Source organism: Argentina silus, assembly GCF_951799395.1.
Source record: "Argentina silus genome assembly, chromosome: Y".
NCBI classification, from domain to species: Eukaryota; Metazoa; Chordata; class Actinopteri; order Argentiniformes; family Argentinidae; genus Argentina; species Argentina silus.
In genome coordinates this window covers 29,810,447-29,834,119 of record NC_139654.1, presented here as the reverse complement: position 1 = coordinate 29,834,119, position 23,673 = coordinate 29,810,447, and the positions used below count along the sequence as shown (strand labels likewise).

Genomic DNA, 23,673 nt, shown 5'->3' with positions numbered 1-23,673 from the left:
TGCCTTCTTGAGCAGGGGGACCTTGCGGGCACTGCAGGATTTCAATCCGTTACGGTGTAGTGTGTTACCAATGGTTTTCTTGGTGACTGTTGTCCCAGCTGCCTTGAGATCATTACCAAGCTCCTCCCGTGTAGTTCTGGGCTGATCCCTCACCCTTCTCATGATCATCCTTACCCCACGATTGATGGTTATTTTGTATTTCTTCCATTTTCTAATAATTGCACCAACAGTTGTCTCCTTCTCACCAAGCTTCTTGCTGATGGTCTTGTAGCCCATTCCAGCCTTGTGCAGGTCTACAACTCTTACCCTGATGTCCTTTGAATGTTCTTTGGTCTTGCCCATGGTGGTGGAGAGGTTGGAATGGAAGAGATTGATCCTATTGACAGGTGTCTTTTATACCCATAACAAGCAGAGATTAGGAGTACTTTTCCTAAAGTGACAGGACTAATCTGTGTGCCTCATGGGCATATAACCGGTCTGTATGAGCCAGAATTCTTGTTGGTTTGTAGGGGATCAAATACTTATTTCCTTCGATCAAATGCAAATTAATTTATAACTTTATATAACGTGTTTTTTTCTGGACTTCTTTGTTGATATTCTGTCTCTATTTGTTAAACTAAAAGTACCATAAAAATTATAGACCGCTCATTTCTTTGTAATCGGGCAAACTAACAAAATCAGCAGGGGATCAAATAATTATTTCCCCCACTGTATGTATATAAATGTATATATACATTTACAGGGGAATGCCTTTGTTTAACATGGGACAAAGTGAACATATGTTTTTGCTAGCTTTATAGAGACCACTGATTGCCAGAAAGTAACATATTTTGGGCTTAGGAGCACCATCTTCATCACGCAGATCCCAACACTCACCATTCTAAGTGGTTTTCTTCTGTGGCTGCACTAGCAGTCAGTACAATATAATGCCTGTTTGAAATAAAAAAAATAATAATCACAGAATTAGCCTACAAATACACGTTCCTCTTTTAACAAAGAGCAAACATTCGAACAACCAATATGCATTAAAGAGACACATGGATACATACTTGTACTTTTGAAAAAAGTTGGGTGGCTCAAAGAGTTTGGACCATTCGGTTTTCCCTTGAAGAATCTCATCTGTGACGCTGAGGCCTGTTCATATCAGACACAGAATAAGTGAAACGATTAATAAAGAGAAGAGGTAACACGTGTTAACATACATTAAGTTGCCCCTAAAACTGTATTGTTATCGACTATGCTTGATCCACAATGCTCCTTACCAGGGGCATTTTATTGGGCAGTGCAGCCTCGATTGACGAGGCTCGACAACGCCACTTGCCCGACAAAGGTTTACAAACCCTAACTGCTAGTGATTCCTTCCACCCAACCTGTGTTGACAGAACTTAAACTTTACACTCTCATCTCGGTATCAGTGTAGTTTCCCCCTTAGGTAGCCTACGTGGTGGAGCATTTGAGTGGGCAGCCCTACTTCAACTTATAGACTTTTTCAGCCCTGCACCCCACTAAGGGATGTGGGTTTTGATCACACAGTATGAAATTGTAAATTGTGAAAGAGACTGCTTCAAGAACAAGAGGCAGCATCTTAAAACAAGAGGCTGTGAAACTGATATTGTGAAGCAATATGTTACAGATGCCTGTTCCCACACACCATATTTGAACTCCTCATTCATGATGGTGCGAGTGGAGGTGGAGACGTTGTAGGTGGAGTTCTGCTGGGGGTAGGCAGGCGTGATAATGGGCATCAGGTGGTACCTGTCCGAGGGGTTTACCTGCCGACGTGATAACAATAGTGTTGTTGGCACAGTATAATAGCCATGGTGGCTTTGTTCAATGAGAATCTCCAGCCAGCCACTTGTCCAACTCAATTGCCTAATGCCCATGTACTTTTCGTACCAACATATCATTGCAACATAATGCGACACCATCAAAAAACATCAGTGTCACAGCAGAGCAGCACATGTACACTCACACGAGGGTCCCACACGGGCAGATTCAGATTGCTGTCTTCAGGCTGTTTCAAAAGCACAGGATTTGGCCATTCCCTGCCAAAAAGGATCAATGACAGATTGAGTGATATGATGTGCTGCATGGAAAATGTCTGACTGTGCGGTAGGCCGCACTTAACACTAAAGCCTCCACAGGCGCCCACAGACACCATGTGACACTTTATTCTAAAATAACTCTGCTGTTGGCTCCCTCCTTCCCTCCGACTTTTCCTAAATGTCTGTTTTTAATGTTAGCGCTTCCAAAATCATGCATAGAAAAAAAAAATCTGGAAGCATTTTCATGCCTACCATACCTACCGAGTGATGGCCAACACCTCCAAGTCTTGAGGCGCGATTAGCACCTGTTGCTTCACCCTAAATTTACCCTCATAATAGTAAATCGAAACTGACCTTACAGTTATGAATGGCTTACCTATTTCAACCATAATGGCTATCATAACGTTTACAGAAAGACAATACCAGTTATGTGCATGATCAATGCGTGATTACATGTGAATAGAAGCAGGCGGAACACGCACCCAGCCTCTGAAGAAGATGCACCCTTCATCATACTCTGATGAAGACATGGCTTATTTTTTTCATTTACACAATATAAGCAGTCAGTCAGCTCAAGTAAGATCTACTCAGTGTGTGTAATTCACAGTGGCTGGAAAGAGATTTGATCCAAAAGCAGTGTTGGAGTGGCTACAGAATGTTGACTGTGATTCGGACCCTGAAGAAATGACTGATGAAATGCCTGCTACCATCACTGATGACAGTGATGATTACAGTGATACTGATCCTCCAACACCTCAGGCTCCACGCAAAAAACCCAGAATGGAACAGACTCAGCCGGTGTCACCACCAGCCATGGTGAGGCAGGACACTGGGAAGGATGGAACAGTTTGGAAAGATCAGCCTGCAGGCAACAACGCAGCAGGTAGAATGGCATCACACAATGTTATTACAGAGAGGCCATGGCCTACAGCTCACTTGGCAGTTTCCATTGTTTATTTGACATGGGGATGTTGCAACACATCAGAGACCATACTGCTGCATATTGCTGAGGCGCACCGGGTCAAGGAGACAATACATGGGACATGTCTGTTGATGAACTGCGATTATGCAATTCCTCCACTTTGATAAGGACACGAGACCCATGCGCAAGGAGACGGACAAATTCGCCCCGGTTACAGACATTTGGAACACTTGCGTGCGTATCTCAATTGCGTGTTATAAGCCAGGAGACAACATCACTGTTGATGAGCAATTGTTTCCAACAGAAGCTTAGTGCTGCTTTATGCAGTACATGGCTAGTAAGCCCTACACGTTTGGCATAAAGTTTTGGTTAGCAGCCGATGTGGACACCAAATACATGCTGAATGGATTTCCATACCTGGGGAAAGATGCATCTCAGCCAGCGGGAAAGCGAGTGTCTGAGAATGTAGTGATGAAACTCATGGAGCGTTTCCTGGGCAAAGGAAGAAATGTGACCATGGACAACTTTACATCAATTTCCCTGGCAAACAAGTTGATTGCAAGGAAAACAAGTCTGGTCGGAACCATTAATAGGGCGAGATGGGAGCAGTGGCAGCACAGGGAGCGCTGCTCTCAACATCGGTGATGAAGAGTGGCAAAGCGACCCTCACAGTGTACAGATGTAAGCCAAGAAAGAATGTCTACATTCTCAGCACCATGCATTGGCCACGGTGGCCATCCCGAAAAGAAAACCAGACACGGTGACAATCGCACAAATCTACAACAATCGCACAAAGGTATGCCAATTATCTGTACTGTAGGCTACATGCACTGTGCACATCCATTGGACTGAACATGTTATGTTCTACTTTAGGGAAAATAATACTAACAGTTTCTATTCTATAGTTTGGTGTGGATGTGCTCGACCAGATGGCTAGATTGTAGTCAGTGAAAGGAACCTGCCGTTGGCCAGTTGCTGTGTTTTACAACATGCTCAACCTCGCTTGTATCAACGCACACATTGTGTACAAGCAATGGATGAACAAGGACATAAGCAGGAGGGAGTTCATAATTTGTCTTGCAGGGGAGCGAAGGGAAAATTTCATGAGGGCCAGGAAAGCAGCACCACGGCCTCCGCTTGTTAAAACTCATCAACCCCAGCCCAGCGCACTCAAACCCGCACCTCTGCCCGCAAAGAGACAGTGTCAGTAGGGCGGATGCACACGGAACAAAACCCGAGGCATGGAATGTGCAACTGACTTGTCTGTGGATCTTGCACAAAGAAACTTTGTTTTGCATGCTGAATTTGGGAGCATAAGAGCCAACATGGATTTTACTGACATTTGCGTAAAGGCGCATCAGTGCTGAAAGAATAAGTGATTTTGTATCCACTTTAATTTCTTTAACATATGACTGGTGTATAGACCTTCTTGCATACATGTACACTTATTTAATTACAATGTCATTATTGCTTCACATTTTTTAACCTTTTGTCAAGCATTGATGCTTCACCTTTGACCGCTGGTTGAAATACTTGTAATCAATTTGATGTTTTTCATACGGTTGAAACATTTATGAAATTGTGACTTGTTTTCTTCACATTTACGCCACTTATGTCCATCATTATGTAGCTCTTTAAAATACAAAATGTGATAAGAATAATTAAGATAAGTCCTGATGAAGGCCTGAGGCGTTAAGTAATGAGGTTCTAGTGTTAAAGCTAAGGGCACAACTACAGGACTTGGGCCTCACTAAGCTGGTGCCAGGGGGCATAGTGATTAGGGTTGGGCATTAAGAACAGGTGCCTTCATGGCAGAGCATGTGAGCGGAGTGGAGCATGGGCATTTTGTCTGGAGTGTGGAGCGCATTTTGAAAAAATAAATAAATAAATAAATAAATAAATAAATAAATCGGAGCGAGCTCCATTTCTGCTCACCTCGCGAGCTCAGGGCAAAGATCTCAAAGCAAATATGGTCCGGTTTTTCCTTCACTACTTAAATATTAGTTACATGTTCAGAATATATATGGTCACAAGAGATGGTGGCTCATTAAAAAGATAAAATGTTGTAAAACATGAAATGGACAGGAGCGAGTCTTGAGAGGCACTATTTTCCCTGTGAGCGATAAGCACACGGGAACAGAGCAGGGAAGTGGACGCAGAGTGGGAGAGCGGAGCATAAACAAATCCTTGCAAGAGATAATTGTCTCTTTATTCAAAATGTTTTGTGGGTACTGTTAACAGAATCATTAGAGAACCACATAAAAAAACAATTGGTCAATAAAATACCCAACCCAAATAGTGATTCTTCTACATATTACACATATAAAGAATTAGTCATGGGCACCAGGGAAGGCCACTTGTTACAATAAATTAAGGACAGGGGCCTTACCACTTGGAAAAGACCAGGAAGAACTTGTGGACAAGCGTGGCGGCCACAGCGTTGGGGTAGAGCTGGCAGGTACGGGCCACCAACATGGCCCAGGACACGCCACCAAGAAATCCCAGCATGTTGGAGTAGATCCCACGACCTTAGGATGGATGGAGGGAGGGGTGCAATAACATTTGGTTACAGAGCCATAGCAGTAATAAAACACACACAAGGGGCAACCTGTCCTAACAGTCATAAATTTGGATCTGATTAATTTGCCTCAATGTTACAATGCCCTAGAATTTGTAAACATTTCCACAATAAAGATAGTTAGACGCTAACTGCATTTCGTTGTCTCTGTACTTGTACTCTGCACAATGACAATGAAGTTGAATCTAATCTAATGAAGTAGCCTTGTTTAATTGAATTCTGAGTGGAACTGCCGAAGCGCACACCGACGGTAAAAGTGGCGAAATAGGAAAAAACAACAATCTGAAAGCATGACTGCATCAACCCTAACAAATCAGGATTGGATAGAACATTCTTAAACAATGTTCATGATTTGACATTTCCCTCTTTTTACCATTCTGTCCTATGCTCCCACCTGTATGCAATGATCTTAAGTAAGCCTAGTTGATCCCCACTGTTTTGAAGTTTTGAACCTCAAATGGTGCAAATCAGTCCAGAACTACAGGAGGCGATCCTTTGCACTCCTGAACACTTAGAGAAATATAATAGCACCCGCACAGATTCAAACAAGAATGAAGTTTACATAAGTTCAGGCGGGACACTAAGTCGAATGGCGCAGCTGTCCATCAGGTGACGGACAGCCAATTCACACGTATGCAAAACATCACGTCTCAGGGACAAAGAGCAGAGTACCATGGTTAAACAGTGTAACGCCACTTGTCATGAGAGTTCACTTGTTAGTCGTCCCACCCACCGCCCACGGCCTCCACCCGCTCGGTCGCTCTGTATTTACCTACCTACGGGGGGTTTGACAGTTATGGGATCCTTGCTTATGTTATCTTGTATTTTATATTGTTTAAACTTCAGGCAGGAAACTATACAGAGCAGAGCCATTCAATTACGCCAAACTTAAATGTATTACCATTATCATGAAACATGATTAAACCGACGCAAGTGTCCTGACTGAATTAAAATAACTGGTCTGGACCAACAAGAACTCAAGACTCACGTTTCGCCCACAGTTTGATGGCTCTCAGGGTCAATCTGAAGTTCTCCTTGTTTGGCACCAAATACAAGATCTCATCAGTGACTCTGCAGCCTGTGTGTTTAATATGAAGGACGAAAGAAATCACACAATAGTCACTTGTTTAAAAGGTTGACCACTTCAGAGTCTTCAATAAAAGAGAAATCTTGAATCCAGAAAATCCATTTAACTCCATTTGTTGAGTTGTACTGGAACCTTTTTTTTACCGGTTGTAAACAAGCTAGCATCTGTGCTTGCCTGCTAACCTCACATTCATAGGAGAGTCACAAGACAATTGCTGAGTAACATGAGAAGGATATCAAAAAGCATTACACTGCTATGAACAGATGATTGATTACCATTGAGGCTGCGGATGCAGCGGATGTCCAGGTTCCTCAGATGAGAATCTCCTCTCAGGTCCAGGTTGTCAGGTATGGACTGCAGCGCAAGCCTTGCAAACAGGAGGTCAATCTGGCCCACAACAAGAAGGAGCAGGAAAATTCATACTTTCTGATTACAAAACAGAATATACAATCTGCGTGATCAAACCCCCGTACCTCTATGCCATCGAACTGAAATTTGATCACCGGCACAAAAGCGTCCTCCACAGCCTGAAAGCAGAAATGTCTCGTCAAGAAATGATTTCAGGGACAACACAAAAAGGTATAGAGAAGCACAAAGATAATTCTTATAAAAATAGACGGCTATAGAGGTAGACACATATTCCAATATTGTCCACCATTTGTCTGGTGGTTACTATAATGCTACTTCCTTATTCTACCAACCTTCATAACCAACAGTTTTTTGGGGGGATTTGGTCTTCCAGTGGTGCATCAGGTAGCGATGTTGCCTTGAAGTATTCATGCCAGGTTAGCATCTCATTAAATTCTTCTGTGTCATTTATTAGCAATTATTTTGCTCTTGTGGATAAGTATAGGTTTACAATTGGTTAAGGCTAAAGTTAAGGTTAGAGTAAGGATTAAGGTTATACATTGCATTATATATAAAATAAATAAAGTTGAAGTCTCTGATTGGTCAGCTAAGACAGCAAAGTAAAGCAATGAAATTATTTGCAGTACATGGTCAAACTTGGTTGCTAGCGGTGTAGCAAAGAGTAGGGAACTCAGGATAAATATATACACATATTTACTGTTTACCATTGGGACACATCTTGAGTGCCATAAATGTGTGCATGTGGTGGCAGAATTGGGCTTGGTTGGCCAGGGGTTCAAACATTTATGGTGCGACTACTCCAATCAGGCAATTATCAACCATTGCAACAAGCTTGTTTGTGAGGGTTCAGGGCACTTACACTCGAGAGAAAACAAAATGTATGTCATGAATATTTATGGTGGTAAAGCCAAGCCCCCAGATTAGTGGCATAAGCAAAGCCCCCCCCCCCACACACACACTTTAAATACAGATGCTGCTACTTAAAATACTAAATGATGAACATACTGACATTTCATATGGATATATTGTTTGGGGGAAGTGGAAGCAGTGCAGAGATACTTTAAGATGATGGAAGGTATAGGTTTACGATTGGTTATGGTTAGGGGTAAGGTCTAGGCTAGAATTAATATTAGGGATATCATTATATAGGGGTGTGCCGAGTACTCAGATAAAAGGTTATTTATGGGTTTTAGGCATTTTCGGAATACAATTATCCGTAATCTGAGAGAATTCCTTTTAATCTCCAAGTAATTACTCTATTGGCCAGTTTAGCAGTCTGTAAATGATGCGTCTGCTGCCATGATTGTATCCAACTTGCATATATCATCCATGAAGTAACTGGAACAAATAATTTGTGAGGAATAGTGACGAGCGGTCACTAATATGCGAGCTCCTGACCGACTTGCACAGCTCAATGGCTTTTTAAACGACCGAGCTCCATCATTTTAAGCATTTAAATCGCAGTCACACTTCCGATGAGTATAACGAGATCTGACACCCCTAGCGTTAGTCAAAACAGATACGCAGTCCATGATAATTTCCGATACACGTCTGAAGGGGGAGACTTCAATTCTGTCACCCTTCTTGAGATCCCTTCGCCTGATGGGCCAATGACTGTGGTCTCTCTCTGATGTTTTTACAAGCTCATGGGAATGTGTTAATGCTGTGGTGTCATATGAATAGAATTGATAGGATGAGGTCTCATTGGTTCTCCTTGCAAACAGCTCCTAATTTAAATACTATGGTTGGAAGTCAGGTATAAAGACAATGTAGAGGAACAGATTATGTGTGTGTTCTGGTAAGATGTCCCAGATGTTGATTTGTGAGTGCAGTGGTCTGTCCTCTCTCTCCCTATCATTTACCTGGAGGGCAGGAATGTAACATTTCTCTGACGTATTTGCCTTGTAATAATTGTTCATAAATATAAGCTTACAGAATTATTAAAGCCTCATTTTATTTATTCTAATTTGACTATTCTTGCTCTAATCAACACAAACAACAATTATTTGCACAGTGTTGATTAAATTACTTGGGAGTCAGATTATTAACATGAAGATATGCTTTGCTATTAACAATACATAGCCAGATTTCCTTGCCAACCCATCATATTGTAACTGCCAACCTATAAAAGTCCCTCCACATCCATAACTATTGTCACAGCCTAAAATAAAAGGTCCCTCTTTGGAGAGAAGACTCACCCTTAGGTCTTTGATTTCTTCGTGTCGTTTCAGCCTTTCAAAAAAAGACTGGAAAAAGTCTGTCCTCTCCACATGTCGCGGGGCTACACACAAGGCATCAATATCAGCGCCTACAACACAAACAATCTTTTAGCACCAACAGCACACAGGCTGTACATGCACACTTTCTCCTTAAACTAGGGGTCTGTTAGTGCTGGACTGGAACAACAGTCGGCACACCCAGTAACTCTCAAACCAGAATTGGAGACCCCTGCTTTAGACTTACCTTTCGTATGCACTCCAAGACGGTAGGACCCAAACGTGAAGATCTTACCCCCCACATGTGTTACTGCTGATGGTGGGAGATTCTGAGGGGATACAATCAAACATTGACAGAGCTGGAATTCTAACTGCAAATTGCCTTGTCGCAACAGCTGGTGCAAAGTTGCAAATTGCACCTTTAACTCGTCATTTCATTTATTCCTCTTCCAGGAATAGCCTCCAGCGAAAAACAATTCAAGCTGTTTTGCAACTTCTCAAATTAGGCTGACTTTCCTCAAGCACCTACCTTTGTTTCACTGATCTCTGAAATCCAATCCTTGATGAATGCATTTAACTTTCCAAGGACTGCAAGTCTGGAATTAAACCATAAACATAGTTGTCCACTGTGAAACATTGTATCCAAAACATTAAAAATTCAAGCAATCCCACACACCAATTCCTCCTCCAGAGGGACATTTAGAATTCACACTGAAATCACTAATACTAGTGAGTGCATGCGCCACAATCCTGCCTTACCTATGGTTCAGTTCGTCTTCGTCCTCGAACACTCCGAATGGCTTCATTGCGTCGCTGAGCTTCTTGGTGTACTGTAGATCGATCTCCCGGGGAGATGCATGGCTGATGGCCGAGGTAATGCCATAGTGTTTCAGAGGCTGCTGCCTGCTAGGCATACGGTTCCTGATATGAACATGTTGAGAAAGAGAAATAGATGAAACTCTAGTTTTGACATGACTGGGGCACATTCACACAGAGCTTGGACATTTCTTTATATGTGAACTACACTTGGCTGAAGAGTTTCAAACACTATATAGCTACATACACTGCTCAAAAAAATTAAGGGAACACTTAATCGTCACAGTGTAACACCAAGTCAGTTAAACTTCAGAGATATCAATCTGCCCATTTAGGAAGCACAAGTGATTGTGAAACAATTTCACCTGCTTTGTGAAATGAAAGTGACAACAGGTGCAACTTATTCTTCCTGACTGATTCTTCTCTAGTTTTGTGTTCTGCTAGTGTCCTTGTCACTACCGGTAGCATGAGGCGGTACCTGCAGCCCACTCAGGTTGCACAGGTAGTCCAGCTCCTCCAGGACGGCACATCCATACGTGCGGTCGCAAGAAGGTTTGCTGTGTCTCCCAGCACAGTCTCAAGAGCATGGAGGAGATACCAGGAGACCGGCCGTTACACGAGGAGAGCTGGACAGGGTCGTAGAAGGGCATCAACACAACAGCAGGACCGGTATCTGCTCCTTTGTGCGAAAAGGAACAGGAGGAGCACTGCCAGAGCCCTACAAAATGACCTCCAGCAAGCTACTGGTGTGCATGTGTCTGACCAAACTGTCAGAAACAGACTCCATGAGGGTGGCATGAGGGCCCGACGTCCTCTAGTGGGACCTGTGCTCACTTCCCAGCACCGTGCAGCTCGATTGGCATTCGCGAGAGAACACCAGAATTGGCAAGTCCGCCATTGGCGTCCTGTTCTCTTCACAGATGAGAGCAGGTTCACACTGAGCACATGTGACAGGTGTGAAAGAGTCTGGAAACGCCGTGGTGAACGTAATGCTGCCTGTAACATCATCCAGCATGACCGGTTTGGCGGTGGGTCAGTGATGGTCTGGGGAGGCATATCCTTGGAGGGTCACACAGACCTCCATGTCATAGCCAACGGTACCCTGACTGCTGTTAGGTACCGGGATGAGATCCTCAGACCCATCGTCAGCCCTTACGCTGGTGCAGTGGGCCCTGGGTTCCTCCTAGTGCAGGACAATGCCCGGCCTCATGTGGCCAGAGTGTGTAGGCAGTTCCTGGATGAAGAAGGCATTGATACTATTGAATGGCCCTCTCGTTCCCCTGACCTAAATCCAATTGAGCACCTATGGGACGTTATGTATCGGTGCATCCGACGCCACCAAGTACCGCCACAGACTGTCCAGGAGCTCACTGATGCCCTGATCCAGGTCTGGGAGAAGATCCCCCAGGACACCATCCGCCGAGTCACGTTGGGAGTTGTCGGGAGTGCGTACAGGCACGCGGGGGCCATACACACTACTGAATCACATCATGAGTTGCCGTGATAAAATTCACACAAGTTGGATCAGCCTGTGATTTGAATTTTTGACTTTGATTTTCGGTGTGATTTTAAATCCAGCCCTCAATGGGTTAATGATTTTGGTTTCCATTGACCGTTGTTACGTCATTTTGTTCTCAACAAATTATACAAGGTACATCAGTAAAGATTTTCAACTTGAATAATTCGTTCATCAAGATCTGATGTGTCCCTTAAGTGTTAATTTTTTTGAGCAGTGTAGATGCTGGCCAAAACATCACTCTTCCTGTTTAGTTGCCGTTTTGATATGCTATTTGCTCTGAGTTCTTCACATGCTATAATGATGATTGCCATGGCAATTATGCAACACAACAACCATATTGCGAATACCCATGAATGTAGCAGCCTGTGGGGCTATAGCAGCTATATAAAAAAATATTCTATATCCGGCACCACCACCACATCAACATTTGTTGTATTGTTTTTGTTCATGTTCATTGTTGTTTAGGAGTAAAATGGCCTTATACAGTGCACTCCGTAAGTATTGGAAAGAGGAAGCATTTTGTCTTCTTTTAGCTTTATACTCTAACAATTTGGATTTTAACAATTAAGATGAGTCGAGAGTACTAGAGAGTCTCAGCTTTAATTCAATGTTTTATTTTTTGAGATTGGTTTCACCATTTAGAAATGACAGCCCTTTTTTTAGTCCCCAAGTATTGTAAAATTGGCTTGACAGATGTTTCTGGTTAGTCAGGTGTGTTAAATGCTATTGATTGAGTATTGATTCTACGCTTTGTATTCTGCTATTGGTGTCTGTCAATATGAGGACCAGAGACATCAATAAAGCCATTATGAGGCTGAAACATCAGAAAAATCTATCAGAAACAGTCAAAATCTTAGACTTACCAAAAAAGTTCATCATTAAAAAAGGAAGCACTGGTGAGCTCAGCAATCACAAACAGACTGGTAGGCCAAGGAAGATTTCTACAGTGGAATTTTCTAAACCTTTATTTAACCAGGAAAAGCCCATTGAGAAAGTCTCTTTTGCGAGGGAGACCTGGCCAAGAAAGCAGCAGCAGCAGTCAATACAACATTACAAAACTTAAAACATACAACACAATCAGCACAACATGATCCGGCCTACAGAAAACATTTACACTCCTCCTGAACAGAGTTGTGCACTCATTTGGGGGCACCAGTACATCTAGATGAAGCATACACCTTGCAGACTATTCCATGCCCCAGGCGCACAATATGAAAAGGCAGCCTAACTCTGTAATGGCCCTAGGGACTAAGTAGCAACCATCTAGTGGACCACATCTGGTAACTGCTTGTGATGAAGGAGAGCAGGCTATAGAGGTATAAGGGGAGTTTACCCAGAAGGGCTTTGTAAATGAACACATACCAATATAGCTGTCTGCGTGTATAAAGTTCATAAGGTGCAGCCCACCATATGATACAAGGTGCAATGATGGGTGAGTGACTTGGCATTTGTAACAAAGTGCAAGGATGCATGATAAACTGAGTCCAATCTCTGTAACACAGAAGAGGCTGCATGCATGTACAATAAGTAAGCATCATCAATTACAGAAACAAAAATGGCTTGGACAAGGTTCTTTCTAGTCTCAAACGGAAAGCAAGCCTTGTTGCGAAAATAAAAACCCAATTTCAGTTTAAGCTTCCTCACAAGATTATATGAATTTTGTAGGACAGCTTATCATCCAACCAGCTACGTAGGATGATTTTCAATGGATGTGCACCCAGGCGAGAAAATGTAGTACGAGTTGTTTTTAAATACGGCAAGCACAAGTTGTGCTAGCTATAGCCGGATAGCATCCTCCTCTACACAAGCGTGGTCAAACGTTCTGACCACAACACTATCCCAAATGGGGACGAGTTGAGAGTTGCAAGCAAAATAGCTGTTTGCCAAGCAAAATAGCTGTTTCAGGACTTTTTATACCATTCAAAAATGGTATAAAAATTATGCTAATGTGAAAAACTGCAGTTTTCTTCCTAGAAACAATGGAGTATAAGCAGTTAGCCAATGTTGACAAGCATAAACGTCTGTGCTTTGCGCAGCAAGCAAATCAAAAGACAAAGTTGAATAATAAACATAACATGTTCATAATATATGCCATTTAGCTGACACTTTTATCCAAAGTGACTTACATTGCAGTGAGTGCATACATTTTTGTATATATGGTCCCAGCGGGAATCAAACCCACAACCTAAGCGTTGTTAGCGCCATGCTCGACCAACTGAGCCACAGAGGACCACATTTATAACTAGCAATTTGGGGACCTATTACATTAAAAAATTACTATGAAACGAACTTCAAGTCAACCGATCTAAGAGTTGTTTTGGTCGAAAAGTACCCTTAAAAAGCACCGTAGCGACAGCATCAGTCAAGACTTAGCCGCTGTTAGAATTCTAGGCCCGTTTTAGAAGCAAAGCGTCCAAAGAAATATTTCTCACTGCCCTTATTCAAATCAAAAGCCAACCACACTTTCTATTGTTTTTTCAAACTATCACTCAAATAAGAGCCAACCCTTATCTTATCGTCATCCCGATTGTTTTTGATTCGGTTAGGATTAATGGGTGAAAAAACAATCGTTTTAGTTTGACCTCACTCGCTAGCTCCGGAATCAAAATCCAACTAGCCCAATTTTATGATTGTCTTTGCTAAAGTCTCGTCTACAAGAAACTGCAAACATATCCCGTTCGGCAAGCTATTGCTTTGCAAGCTTCCTCTCAACAGTGCAGTAATAACACAGAAGTAAACATAACAACACACAATGAAGTAAGGCGCAAAAACAAGTACTAAGTCAATAGCAATAATGAAAATATAAGTATCTGGTAAGTGACAGGAATAGGGTTACTTTTGAACATTGTACTCAGATGCTGTTAGGGAAGTTTACATGGATTTAGTGACTACCATGGGGATTAGTTCAACCAAAGCATCAGAGGCAGTCACAACAGGTTGTTTTGGAGAAGCTTAAAGGGTCTAAGATGGGGAGATCACCAGGTCAGACCTTTTGTAAATATATGGTCTTGGAGGCACAGCAGGGCTCATTACAGCATCTCCAGAGTGCCTTTCTTACTGTGAATGAATTAAGTCAATGAATTCTTGAGTATTTAATTAGCTTTTTTTGTGGTTCACATTTCTACATTCAGGCCATAAGACTTTTGAACAGCTAACCCTAGCTGCCCACCTGCATCTTAGACAATTTGCTCTCTGCACAACACACACACAGCTATTTATTAATGTATTGCTCACTTTAATTGACATGTATGCCTATACCACTTATGTGGTATTATTGTATTTTTATTCTTACGTCCTGATATTGCACTGTTGAGAGCTGGCAAAGAAAGCATTTAATTGAATCTTAAGGGAAATAGGGCTAATGAGACATTTTACAATGCAGCTGGTGTGTTTTTTGTTTTGTTTTGTTTTTTACAGTGACCTTTAACAGTTTACAGGTGAGCATAGGCCAGCAACAGGTTGGTTGAGGCAGTCCATGAGGATCTGTGCGTCAGTTTCTTGCAGGATGCAGAGCTTTGGGCCTAGTTGGTAAACTGGTGGTGAATCAGACATGCCTCTGTCATGCAAAACGTATTTGAAGTTGATATTTCAATATGGACGCAAAGCTTCTTACTTATTGCTCCCTAGTTAATGTGCATGTAACATTTCCTATGGTCATGTCTACTACTGTATCCCACTCCCACCCATTGCGTGCCAAAATTATACATTGATCAGGTGAAGCTGAGTCAATGTGCTTGCTGTCACTTCAGTCACTAATAAAAGGTCCACGTTCAAGCTGCATGCAAGGTATTCCCAATGTTGATGCAGGATCGTGTAGACATGTACCTCTGTCTGCAAATAGTATTTGAAATTGATATGCATCTATAGGAAGGCGCCGATAGAGCTTTTTTTTTTAGTTATTTATAGTAGTTTATTGGAGTTTTTATACTGTTTGTTAAAACCAAGATCAAAACCATGGACACTAAACTTTTTATTTACTTTTTCACCGTTTTACTACTCATGGGGACTGTTTTTATTCCTGGTGGATTTGCATGCTGCGAGACCGCTATTGTTTACTTTCGATGGTTGTCAGTGTGCGGCCCACTGTACCAGAGAAAATAAGGAGACGGCAGGTGAGGCGGGGGTGAAGCGATGGATGAAGAAAAGGAGAAATAAACCGTATCTTCCTTCTGTCATCATGGGCAACGTGAGATTTCTAGGCAATAAGATGGAGTACTTACGGTACTGACGAGAGGACAGAGGGAATACCATGAATGCAGTATTGTGTGTTTTACAGAGACATGGCTGCAGGAAGTTATTCCCGACGCAAACACCACCATCGAGGGCTTTCAGACAATGCAGGCAGACAGGATTGATTGACTGTCAGTACAGCAAAAAGCGAGGCGGAGGAGTTGCTGTATTTATCAACAATCCTGGTCATATTAACGTGAAAGAAAGCGTTTGTAGCCCGGACATACGGTTAGGGTTACCCTGACAAAAACACTGGCAACGTTCTCACAGTTTGTGAAGTGCCCCACAAAACACTGGACCTGTAATATGCTAATGTGAAGGACGCCTACATCTCTACAGCACTCCCCCCACCCCCCCCGGGCAGCTCAAGCCCATGTATGAGCCTCTCGTCCAGCAGCACTCTGAGACCACTAGGACTGTGAGGAGATGGACACAGGAGGCTGATGAGGCTCTGCGGGACTGTTGAGACAACGGACTGGGAAGTTCTCTGAGAGTCACATGAGGAGGACATTGATGGTCTTTCACATTGCATTTCGGACGACATTAACTTCTGTGTGGACCTACTAGGAGGGTGCAGTGTTTTCCCAACAACAAGCCTTGGATTAGGTCTGGTGACAAGGAAGAACTGAAGCGGGTGCAGAGGAAGCTGAAGGAGAGCAGGGACACCTACAGGCGGAAGAACCAGCCAAGAACCTTGGGGAAATCCTTGACAACCACTTATCCTGTGTGGCGAACATCACAGCGACAGTACGCTCCTGTAGATTCTTCCTCTACATCAGAAGGATACGGCTTTTCCTCACCAGAGAAGCAGCACAACTTTTGGTCCAAACGTGTGATCTCTCGCCTTGACTACTGCAACGCACTCTTGGCCGGTCTCCCCGCCTCCACCATCAGGCCTCTGCAGCTCATCCAGAACGCTGCTGCCCGTCTGGTGTTCAATTTCCCCAAATTCTCCCATGTCACTCCCCTCCTCCACACCCTTCACTGGCTCTCGGTAGCAGCTCGCATCAGATTCAAGACCCTGGTGCTCGCCTACCGGGCGGCAAAGGGAACAGCCCCTCCCTACTTGCAAGCAATGGTCAGCCCCCAAACCCCTGCACGATCACTCCGCTCTTCCACCTCGGCTGGCCGTCTGGCACCGCCCCCTCTACGTGGATGCAGCAGCCGCACTCCTCGGTCACGGCTTTTCACTGTCCTGGCGCCCCGCTGGTGGAACGAGCTTCCCACTGTTCATGACTGCAGAGTCACTACCAATCTCTTCAGGCTACATCTTCACGGTCCCTCCTAAAAACCTCTTCACCCCCACTACCCCCCTGCACAAGTTTCTCTCCTGTTAATAAAAAAAAAATCCTTCTTCTAGCATTGTGACTGCCAATGGCCCCTGGTCCAAGCATTGATTACTTGATCTTATGATGACTGATGGATAGATTATTCACTTACTTAAACAAATGTATTTGTTGTAAGTTGCTTTGGATAAAGGCGTCTGCTAAATGCCATAAATTTAAATGGAAGATGGAGGACAGCCTGCAGGACAACAATGCAAGAGAGGTGTGGAGCAGCGTGAGTAAGATCACCGGCTACAAGCAGGCTAACGACCCGCAAATGGCTGGAGATCCAGACAGGGCCAACGAGTTGAACCAGTTCTTCAACAGGTTTGACTTGGGGGCTCATTGTCTCCCTCCCCCCAGCTTCACCGGCCCTGCTCAGCTACCGGACAAGGCCCCCTGCCCGGACCGGACCCATTCACACTTACCCCTTTGTCCCATCCAGTACCCTCTCCAGCCCCTCTGACTCCATTTCCCTCCTCCTCCAGCCCCACCATTTGCTCTTCAGCGCCTCCCATCATTCTGTCCCCTGACACCACAGCCAACTACCCCCCCCCCACTCCAGTGTCTTCATCAGTACAGCGCCGCACAAGGAAGGCTGCGGGCCCTGATGGTGCGAGCCCAAGGGTGCTCAAAATCTGGCGTACGCCAGTGCCTCTTTAACCTGAGCCTCAGTCTGGAAAAGGTCCCATCAATGTGGAAAGCATCTTGAATGACTATAGACCGGTAGCCTTGACATCCCACATCATGAAGACCATGGAAAGACTGGTGCTAGCACCGGAAGCCCCTGGTGAAGACTTCCTTGGACCCCCCTGCAGTTTGCCTACCAGGCAGACATTGGTGTGGATGATGCCATCATCTACCTGCTACACAGAGCTCACTCCCATTTAGATAAGGCTGGCAGCACTGTGAGGGTCATGTTCTTTGACTTCTCCAGTGCATTTAACAGCATACAGCCCTTACTACTTGCCTATAAGCTGCTGAGGATGCAGGTGGACTCTCCCATTGTTTCCTGGATTACGAACTACCTGACCAACAGGCCACAGTTCGGCTGTACGGCTGCAGGGATGTATCGGACTGGGTGGTGAGCAGCACTGGTGCCCCCCAGGGGACAGTTCTGGCTCCCTTCCTCTTCACCCTCTATACTTCGGTCTTCAGGCAGAACACATACTTGCTATCTGCAGTTCTCGGACAACTCTGCTATTGTGGGATGTGTCAGTGGAGGCCAGGAGACCGAATACAGACTGGTGGACAGATATTGATAAATAATATCAGTTTTCCATTCATTTCAACGAGACTGCTTCACTCGAAATTCCAACCTCCTCCGCCGCTGGGTTGTATAATGTTTTTTTTTTTTATTTATTATTTTTTAAATTCTCGCATTTGCGGTTTTCGGGTACTTGTTTAACGTAAGTGGAAGCTAATCAAACATGATATAGGCACCAATATTTTAAGTCTGTTAATTGTATTGTATATACATCTATATATTTGTATCTATATTGTAGAAATATATACAAAAACCGTTGTATTGACAATGGGCAACAGACCCAGAGATCGGGAAGAAAACAGGAAGCGTAGCGTGAAACATAAACGGTCGTTTTAAAGTGAGTTTAAGAATGACACGTTTATTGATGCAAATTATAGTTAAATATCAAAATATCATGGTTTTCCAGTTTAAATGTTATTTCCCAGAAATTGCCAAAACGCGTTTGACCTGCCAATCTATAGTCCTCGGGTGGTTGTCCCATTTGACGGGCATCAAGCTTGCTCTTGCTTCGTAAAAATGTCTCTTGCAAAGTAATTTAATAGCAAGTAAAAGGAGTTAGCTCGCTTCATAGTATACCTCTCGGTAGTTGAGAAGTGCGTTTATTAATTTTTCCTCAGGCACATTTCAAGCTTTATGCCCGCCAAAGAAGACAACCATCAGAGGAACAATCAGAGTGAGTGAAATAATGTTTTTATTACAAACTGTGGCTTGGTGGGGTCATTTTTATTTAGATACATGACAGTCTCCGACTATCTGTCCATAGGACTGTTTCGAGGATGCTATCCAGCTAGGCTAGCTACAGCTAACGATAGCTAAACGGGTTAGCGATAAAAAGGGAGCCGACTAGCTAGATAACACAATAACATAGTTTCTTAAAATATAGCTTTGGTGTATTTACAATCGATAATCTTATTTCCGTATCTAGCTAAATCAATGTTCCAAACAAAAACATGACTTTCCGTGTCGGGTAACGGCCGCTATGAACGTTAACTACTTCACGTCGCTAGCAAGCTAACAGGCCTTCTTTGGCTTTGTTCACTGGCTCGCTAACGAACAGTACTGCAGCTAGTAGTCGGCTCTCCCCTTGCTAGCTAGCTACATTAATGTTAGCTTTCATGGTTGTTGTGATAATGTTGGCTCGCCTAGACTTTTCAACTATTCTGATGGCTTTTCAATGTAAACAGCACCAGCATGTAATGGGCAACTTACGCTGACATTTCTTTCATGACCATCCGAAGAACTTTCTTTTCCCTTTGAAGAAACTTATAGATAACATGTAAACTGAGCCAGTAGCAGCCCCGACCCTATTTATGCGTACACAATAGCGACTCCAATATGGCGCTCAAGGCGTCTATGTATCCCGATAAGCTTTGCGTCCTAAAGGAAGGTTGCATCAAAGACCGTTTGCATGCATAGAAAATAGTAGTGAATGGACATAGCCGCCCAGGCCATGGCTGGTGAATTTATGGGTACATTACACCAGAGAAAATATACACACAATACACGCAAATATCAACAAGTTGTCTGTTTATAATCTTTGTATTCGTTTTTTTTTTTCTTTTACTTGTTTTTATTCCACTTCATTTTATTAGTGGGCTAGCTTCAGCAAATCCAACTATTGTTCTTCCTCATACTTTTGACTTAAGTTGCTTACATTTATATTTTTCACTCATTATACTTTTAAACGGCGTACACTTGAGTGCATATTTTAACATAAAATATTACATTTTTGAACGACTGCTGCTCTTACACCTATTCACACCAATCCAACTATAAAATGTGGCAGAAACTCAAATTAACCCAAATAAAGGTTTTCTGATAACTATTAAACTTTTAAAACTAACTCCAAAAACTCTCATCCAATTAACATGGTGGACATTCTGTGAGCTCCATTGTTAATAATTACACAACAATGCACTCTCTTGGCAACCAGTTCAATAAAACCACCTTACACTCTCTTCTTCTTCCTCTGGCCGCCCCACTATCTCTCTATACGTTACCTTAACAGTCCTCTAACCTTCTCTTTTCTCTCTGGCTATCCTACCATCTGACCATCTTTTTAACTGTCCATCATACCCAGCTAATCTATCTATCGTCAAAACCATCTTATGTGTAACTTGAGTTGCTTAAACTCTTCATACCATTTATACTTTTTGAGCTATACTCAACACCTCAATTTTGAAATGCATTTCCTCTTTCATCTTTTAAGCTTGACACGCTTATTTCAACTTTAAAATGTATAGATCATAGAGATAGAACAGTTCGACAGTGCCCTACGTAAGTAATGGGACAGTGAAGCATTTGTTCTTCTTTTGGATCTACACTCCAACAGTTTGCATTTCATATCAAACAATTACTGAGCTTACAGTAGAGATTCTCCACTTTTATTTGATGGTACTTGTGTACATATTGGTTTCACCATGAAGAAATTACAACACTTTTTATGCATGTGATACATCTGTCCCATCACTTTAAAAGTGATGGACAGATGTATTATGGTAAATTTCTATAGAAAATAAAGATTCCTAAGTCCACAAAGGAAAGGTAGAGAGAGGATTAAGACCAGGATGGCCAGTGGTTGATTTGTGAGGGGAGAGTAGTGAAGAGGTTTTAAAGGTTACAGGAGGGAGCAAAGTTTGGAGAAACCAGGGCATGAGAAAGCAGGATATGGTTAAACAGAAAAGAGAAGCGGATATAAATTTAACCAGTTGTGAACAGTCCAAGTGGACAGGACAAAGAAGCTGAGAGCAGATTATGGAAACAAGATACACTTATTCCGTGAGAAAACAGGATAAGGGAGAGAGGGACACCCTAATAAACACTGCGATTGGTAAGTGAAGATAAGGTCAACCATGCCAGGCACCAGAATCACAGTAATAAACACAATGAGCTCATCACCAATATGAAGTAACGCGAGAACTGTCTTTAGAAATGGGAGGGGAAACCATGCCGTGACGAGATGTAGGAACCAATTGTTATTGGTGGAGGCAGCCAGGAAGTAGAAATGATTTACATATGAGGGAGGTAACCTATATTTGAAAGTATAAAATGGCGGACTGAAATGATAATAGTAACCCCTTTGCAAACGTGTTCACTTTTATTACTCTGGAATAAAAGTCTCTGGATAAACCATCAGCTCTGGTCTTTGGCATTTTATTTCAAAGTATTTTCAACATGGTATTCCACCACAGTATCACCAAATTACGCACTCATATTTAATATTTGATCGACAATCCTTTGCATGCAATAACTGCCTGAGGTCTGCGACCCATTGACCCCACCAGACACTGGGGGTCTTCTGGTGATGCTCTGCCAGGCCTGTACTGCAGCAATCTTCAGTTGTTGTTTGTTTTGAGGTATTTTTGCCAAAAATGTTATCATCAGGAAGTTAAATGCATGTTAAATTGGATTTAAATCTGAAGTGTAGGAATTCACTTTTCCACTCAAAATAAAGAATGTGAGACTGACACCAGTGTTCTCATAAATTGGGATAAATCAAATGAATAATTTATTATCATTCATTCAATACTCAATTCACTTCTAGTAAAATACAATCAACAGAAAGAAAAATTTGCAAAGATTCAAGATTCTTTATTTGTCACGTGCATACAAGTATACAGTGAAATGCAAAAGTGACAGTGCCACAGATTAGTGCAACAATAAGTTTAAAAATCAAATAAAAAAAATAAAAAATAAATAGAATATAAGCAGCAGTAAAAACAGCGGTGAAGCAATGTACACAATGGAATGGCTATATACAATGGCAATGACAGGTTGACAGTACAGTTAATTACAGTGAAAGATGAGTCTGCAATGGGTAATTATGTGTGTGCGTATGTGTTATGATGGGGGGCACTGGTGGGGTCGTCGTTGATGATCCTGATGGCATGGGGGAAGAAACTCAGTCTAAGCCTCTCTGTTCTTGCTGCATGACAGGGAAGGCGTTTGCCTGACCACAGCAGCTGGAACAGTCAGTTTTTCGGGTGGTGAGGGTCCTTCATTATCCTGCAGGCTCTGGACCTACACCTCCTGGTGTACAGGACATGGAGGAGGGGGGGGGGTTGGAGCTACCATGGTCCTTTCTGCAAGGAGTACCACCCTTTGCAGAGCTCGCCTGTCCTGGGCCGTGCTGTTACCTCTCCACAGCTCCAGAGTAGAAGGACTGAAGGATCCTCCGGGAGACTTTAAATTTCCTCAGCTGCCTGAGATGAAACAGGCGTTGCCTTGCCTTTCCCACCAGTGTGCTGATGTGGGTAGTCCAGGTTAGGTCTTCTGTGATGTGGACTCCCAAGTATTTAAAACTGCTCACCCTGTCCACAGCAGTCCCATCGATGTCCAGCGGCGTGTAGGACCTTAGATGTTGTGCTCTCCTGAAGTACACAATCAGCTCTTTTGCCCAGAGTGACAGGTCCACCACCTCGTCCAGGTAGGCTTCCTCATTGTTATCTGAGATCAGCCCCACCACACTGTGTTGTCCGCAAACTTAATGATGGAGTTGTCGCTGGACTTAGCCACACAGTCGTGGGTGTACAGGGAATAGAGGAGGGGACTATAGGAGGGGACTATACTACCTCATATAACTGAACCCGACTGTCAAATTTTCAGTTTGCACATGCATAATTGCACTGTTTACATTTGCACTGTTTTATTATTATTATTGTTGCTTTTTTATTATCACATGCTGCCTTAAATGTTGTTATCTGTACATTTTGTTTAGTATATATTGTATATTTTTTAGTATTGTACTTTTTACATTGTTTGGCATTCTGTGGACAGCAAAGCAAGAATTTCATTGTACAGGGAAACATGTTTTCTACTGTGCATATGATAATAAACACTTAGAATCTTGAATCTTGAAGGACGCAGCCCTGGGGGGACCCTGTGCTCAGGATGAGTGTGCTGGAGGTGTGTCTACCCACCCTGACCACCTGTGGCCTGGCCGTCAGGAAGTCCAGGATCCAGGCACACAGGGGAGTGTTCAGTCCTAATCCAATCATCTTTTCAGCCAGTCGAGTGGGGGCTATGGTATTGAACGCTGAGCTGTAATCTATAAACAGCATTCTCACATAGCCCCCCTTCTGACTGTCAAGGTGAGAGAGAGTGGTGTGGAGGACCTGGGAGACTGCAGCGGGTCCAAGGTCGGAGGGAGGGAGGAGCAGATGTAGTCCTTAATTTAGAGCCACGGGTCTATTGTCATTCAAGCAGGCTGGGGAGGTGATCTTGGGCACAGGGACGATGGAGGATCTTTTTAAACAGGTGGGTACTACAGAATTAGCCAGTGAGAGGTTGAATATAGTAG

At 43.1% G+C, this 23,673-nt stretch overlaps 1 protein-coding gene across 5 annotated transcripts in view; it reads right to left on the bottom strand.

The window, feature by feature from the left end:
• Nucleotides 1-19,677, bottom strand: part of LOC310824270 (poly(A) polymerase gamma-like) — a 38,415-nt gene extending 18,738 nt beyond the window's left edge. For 3 of the 5 annotated variants that reach the window (XM_083697128.1, XM_083697131.1, XM_083697129.1), the window contains exons 1-13: nt 19,584-19,677; nt 9,977-10,138; nt 9,747-9,813; nt 9,465-9,546; nt 9,200-9,309; nt 7,106-7,159; nt 6,908-7,019; nt 6,534-6,623; nt 5,357-5,495; nt 1,973-2,045; nt 1,652-1,772; nt 1,050-1,134; nt 877-930 (exon numbers count right to left, since the gene is read on the bottom strand). In XM_083697128.1, coding sequence (XP_083553254.1) covers nt 877-930; nt 1,050-1,134; nt 1,652-1,772; nt 1,973-2,045; nt 5,357-5,495; nt 6,534-6,623; nt 6,908-7,019; nt 7,106-7,159; nt 9,200-9,309; nt 9,465-9,546; nt 9,747-9,813; nt 9,977-10,138; nt 19,584-19,606 — 1,172 coding nt within the window. In that variant the 5' untranslated portion in view covers nt 19,607-19,677. Of the gene's footprint in view, nt 1-876; nt 931-1,049; nt 1,135-1,651; nt 1,773-1,972; nt 2,046-5,356; nt 5,496-6,533; nt 6,624-6,907; nt 7,020-7,105; nt 7,160-7,333; nt 7,501-9,199; nt 9,310-9,464; nt 9,547-9,746; nt 9,814-9,976; nt 10,139-19,583 lie in introns of those variants that run through there. The other 2 variants (XM_083697130.1, XM_083697132.1) reach the window with 2 other exon arrangements.
• Between the last annotated feature and the right edge of the window lie 3,996 nt (nt 19,678-23,673).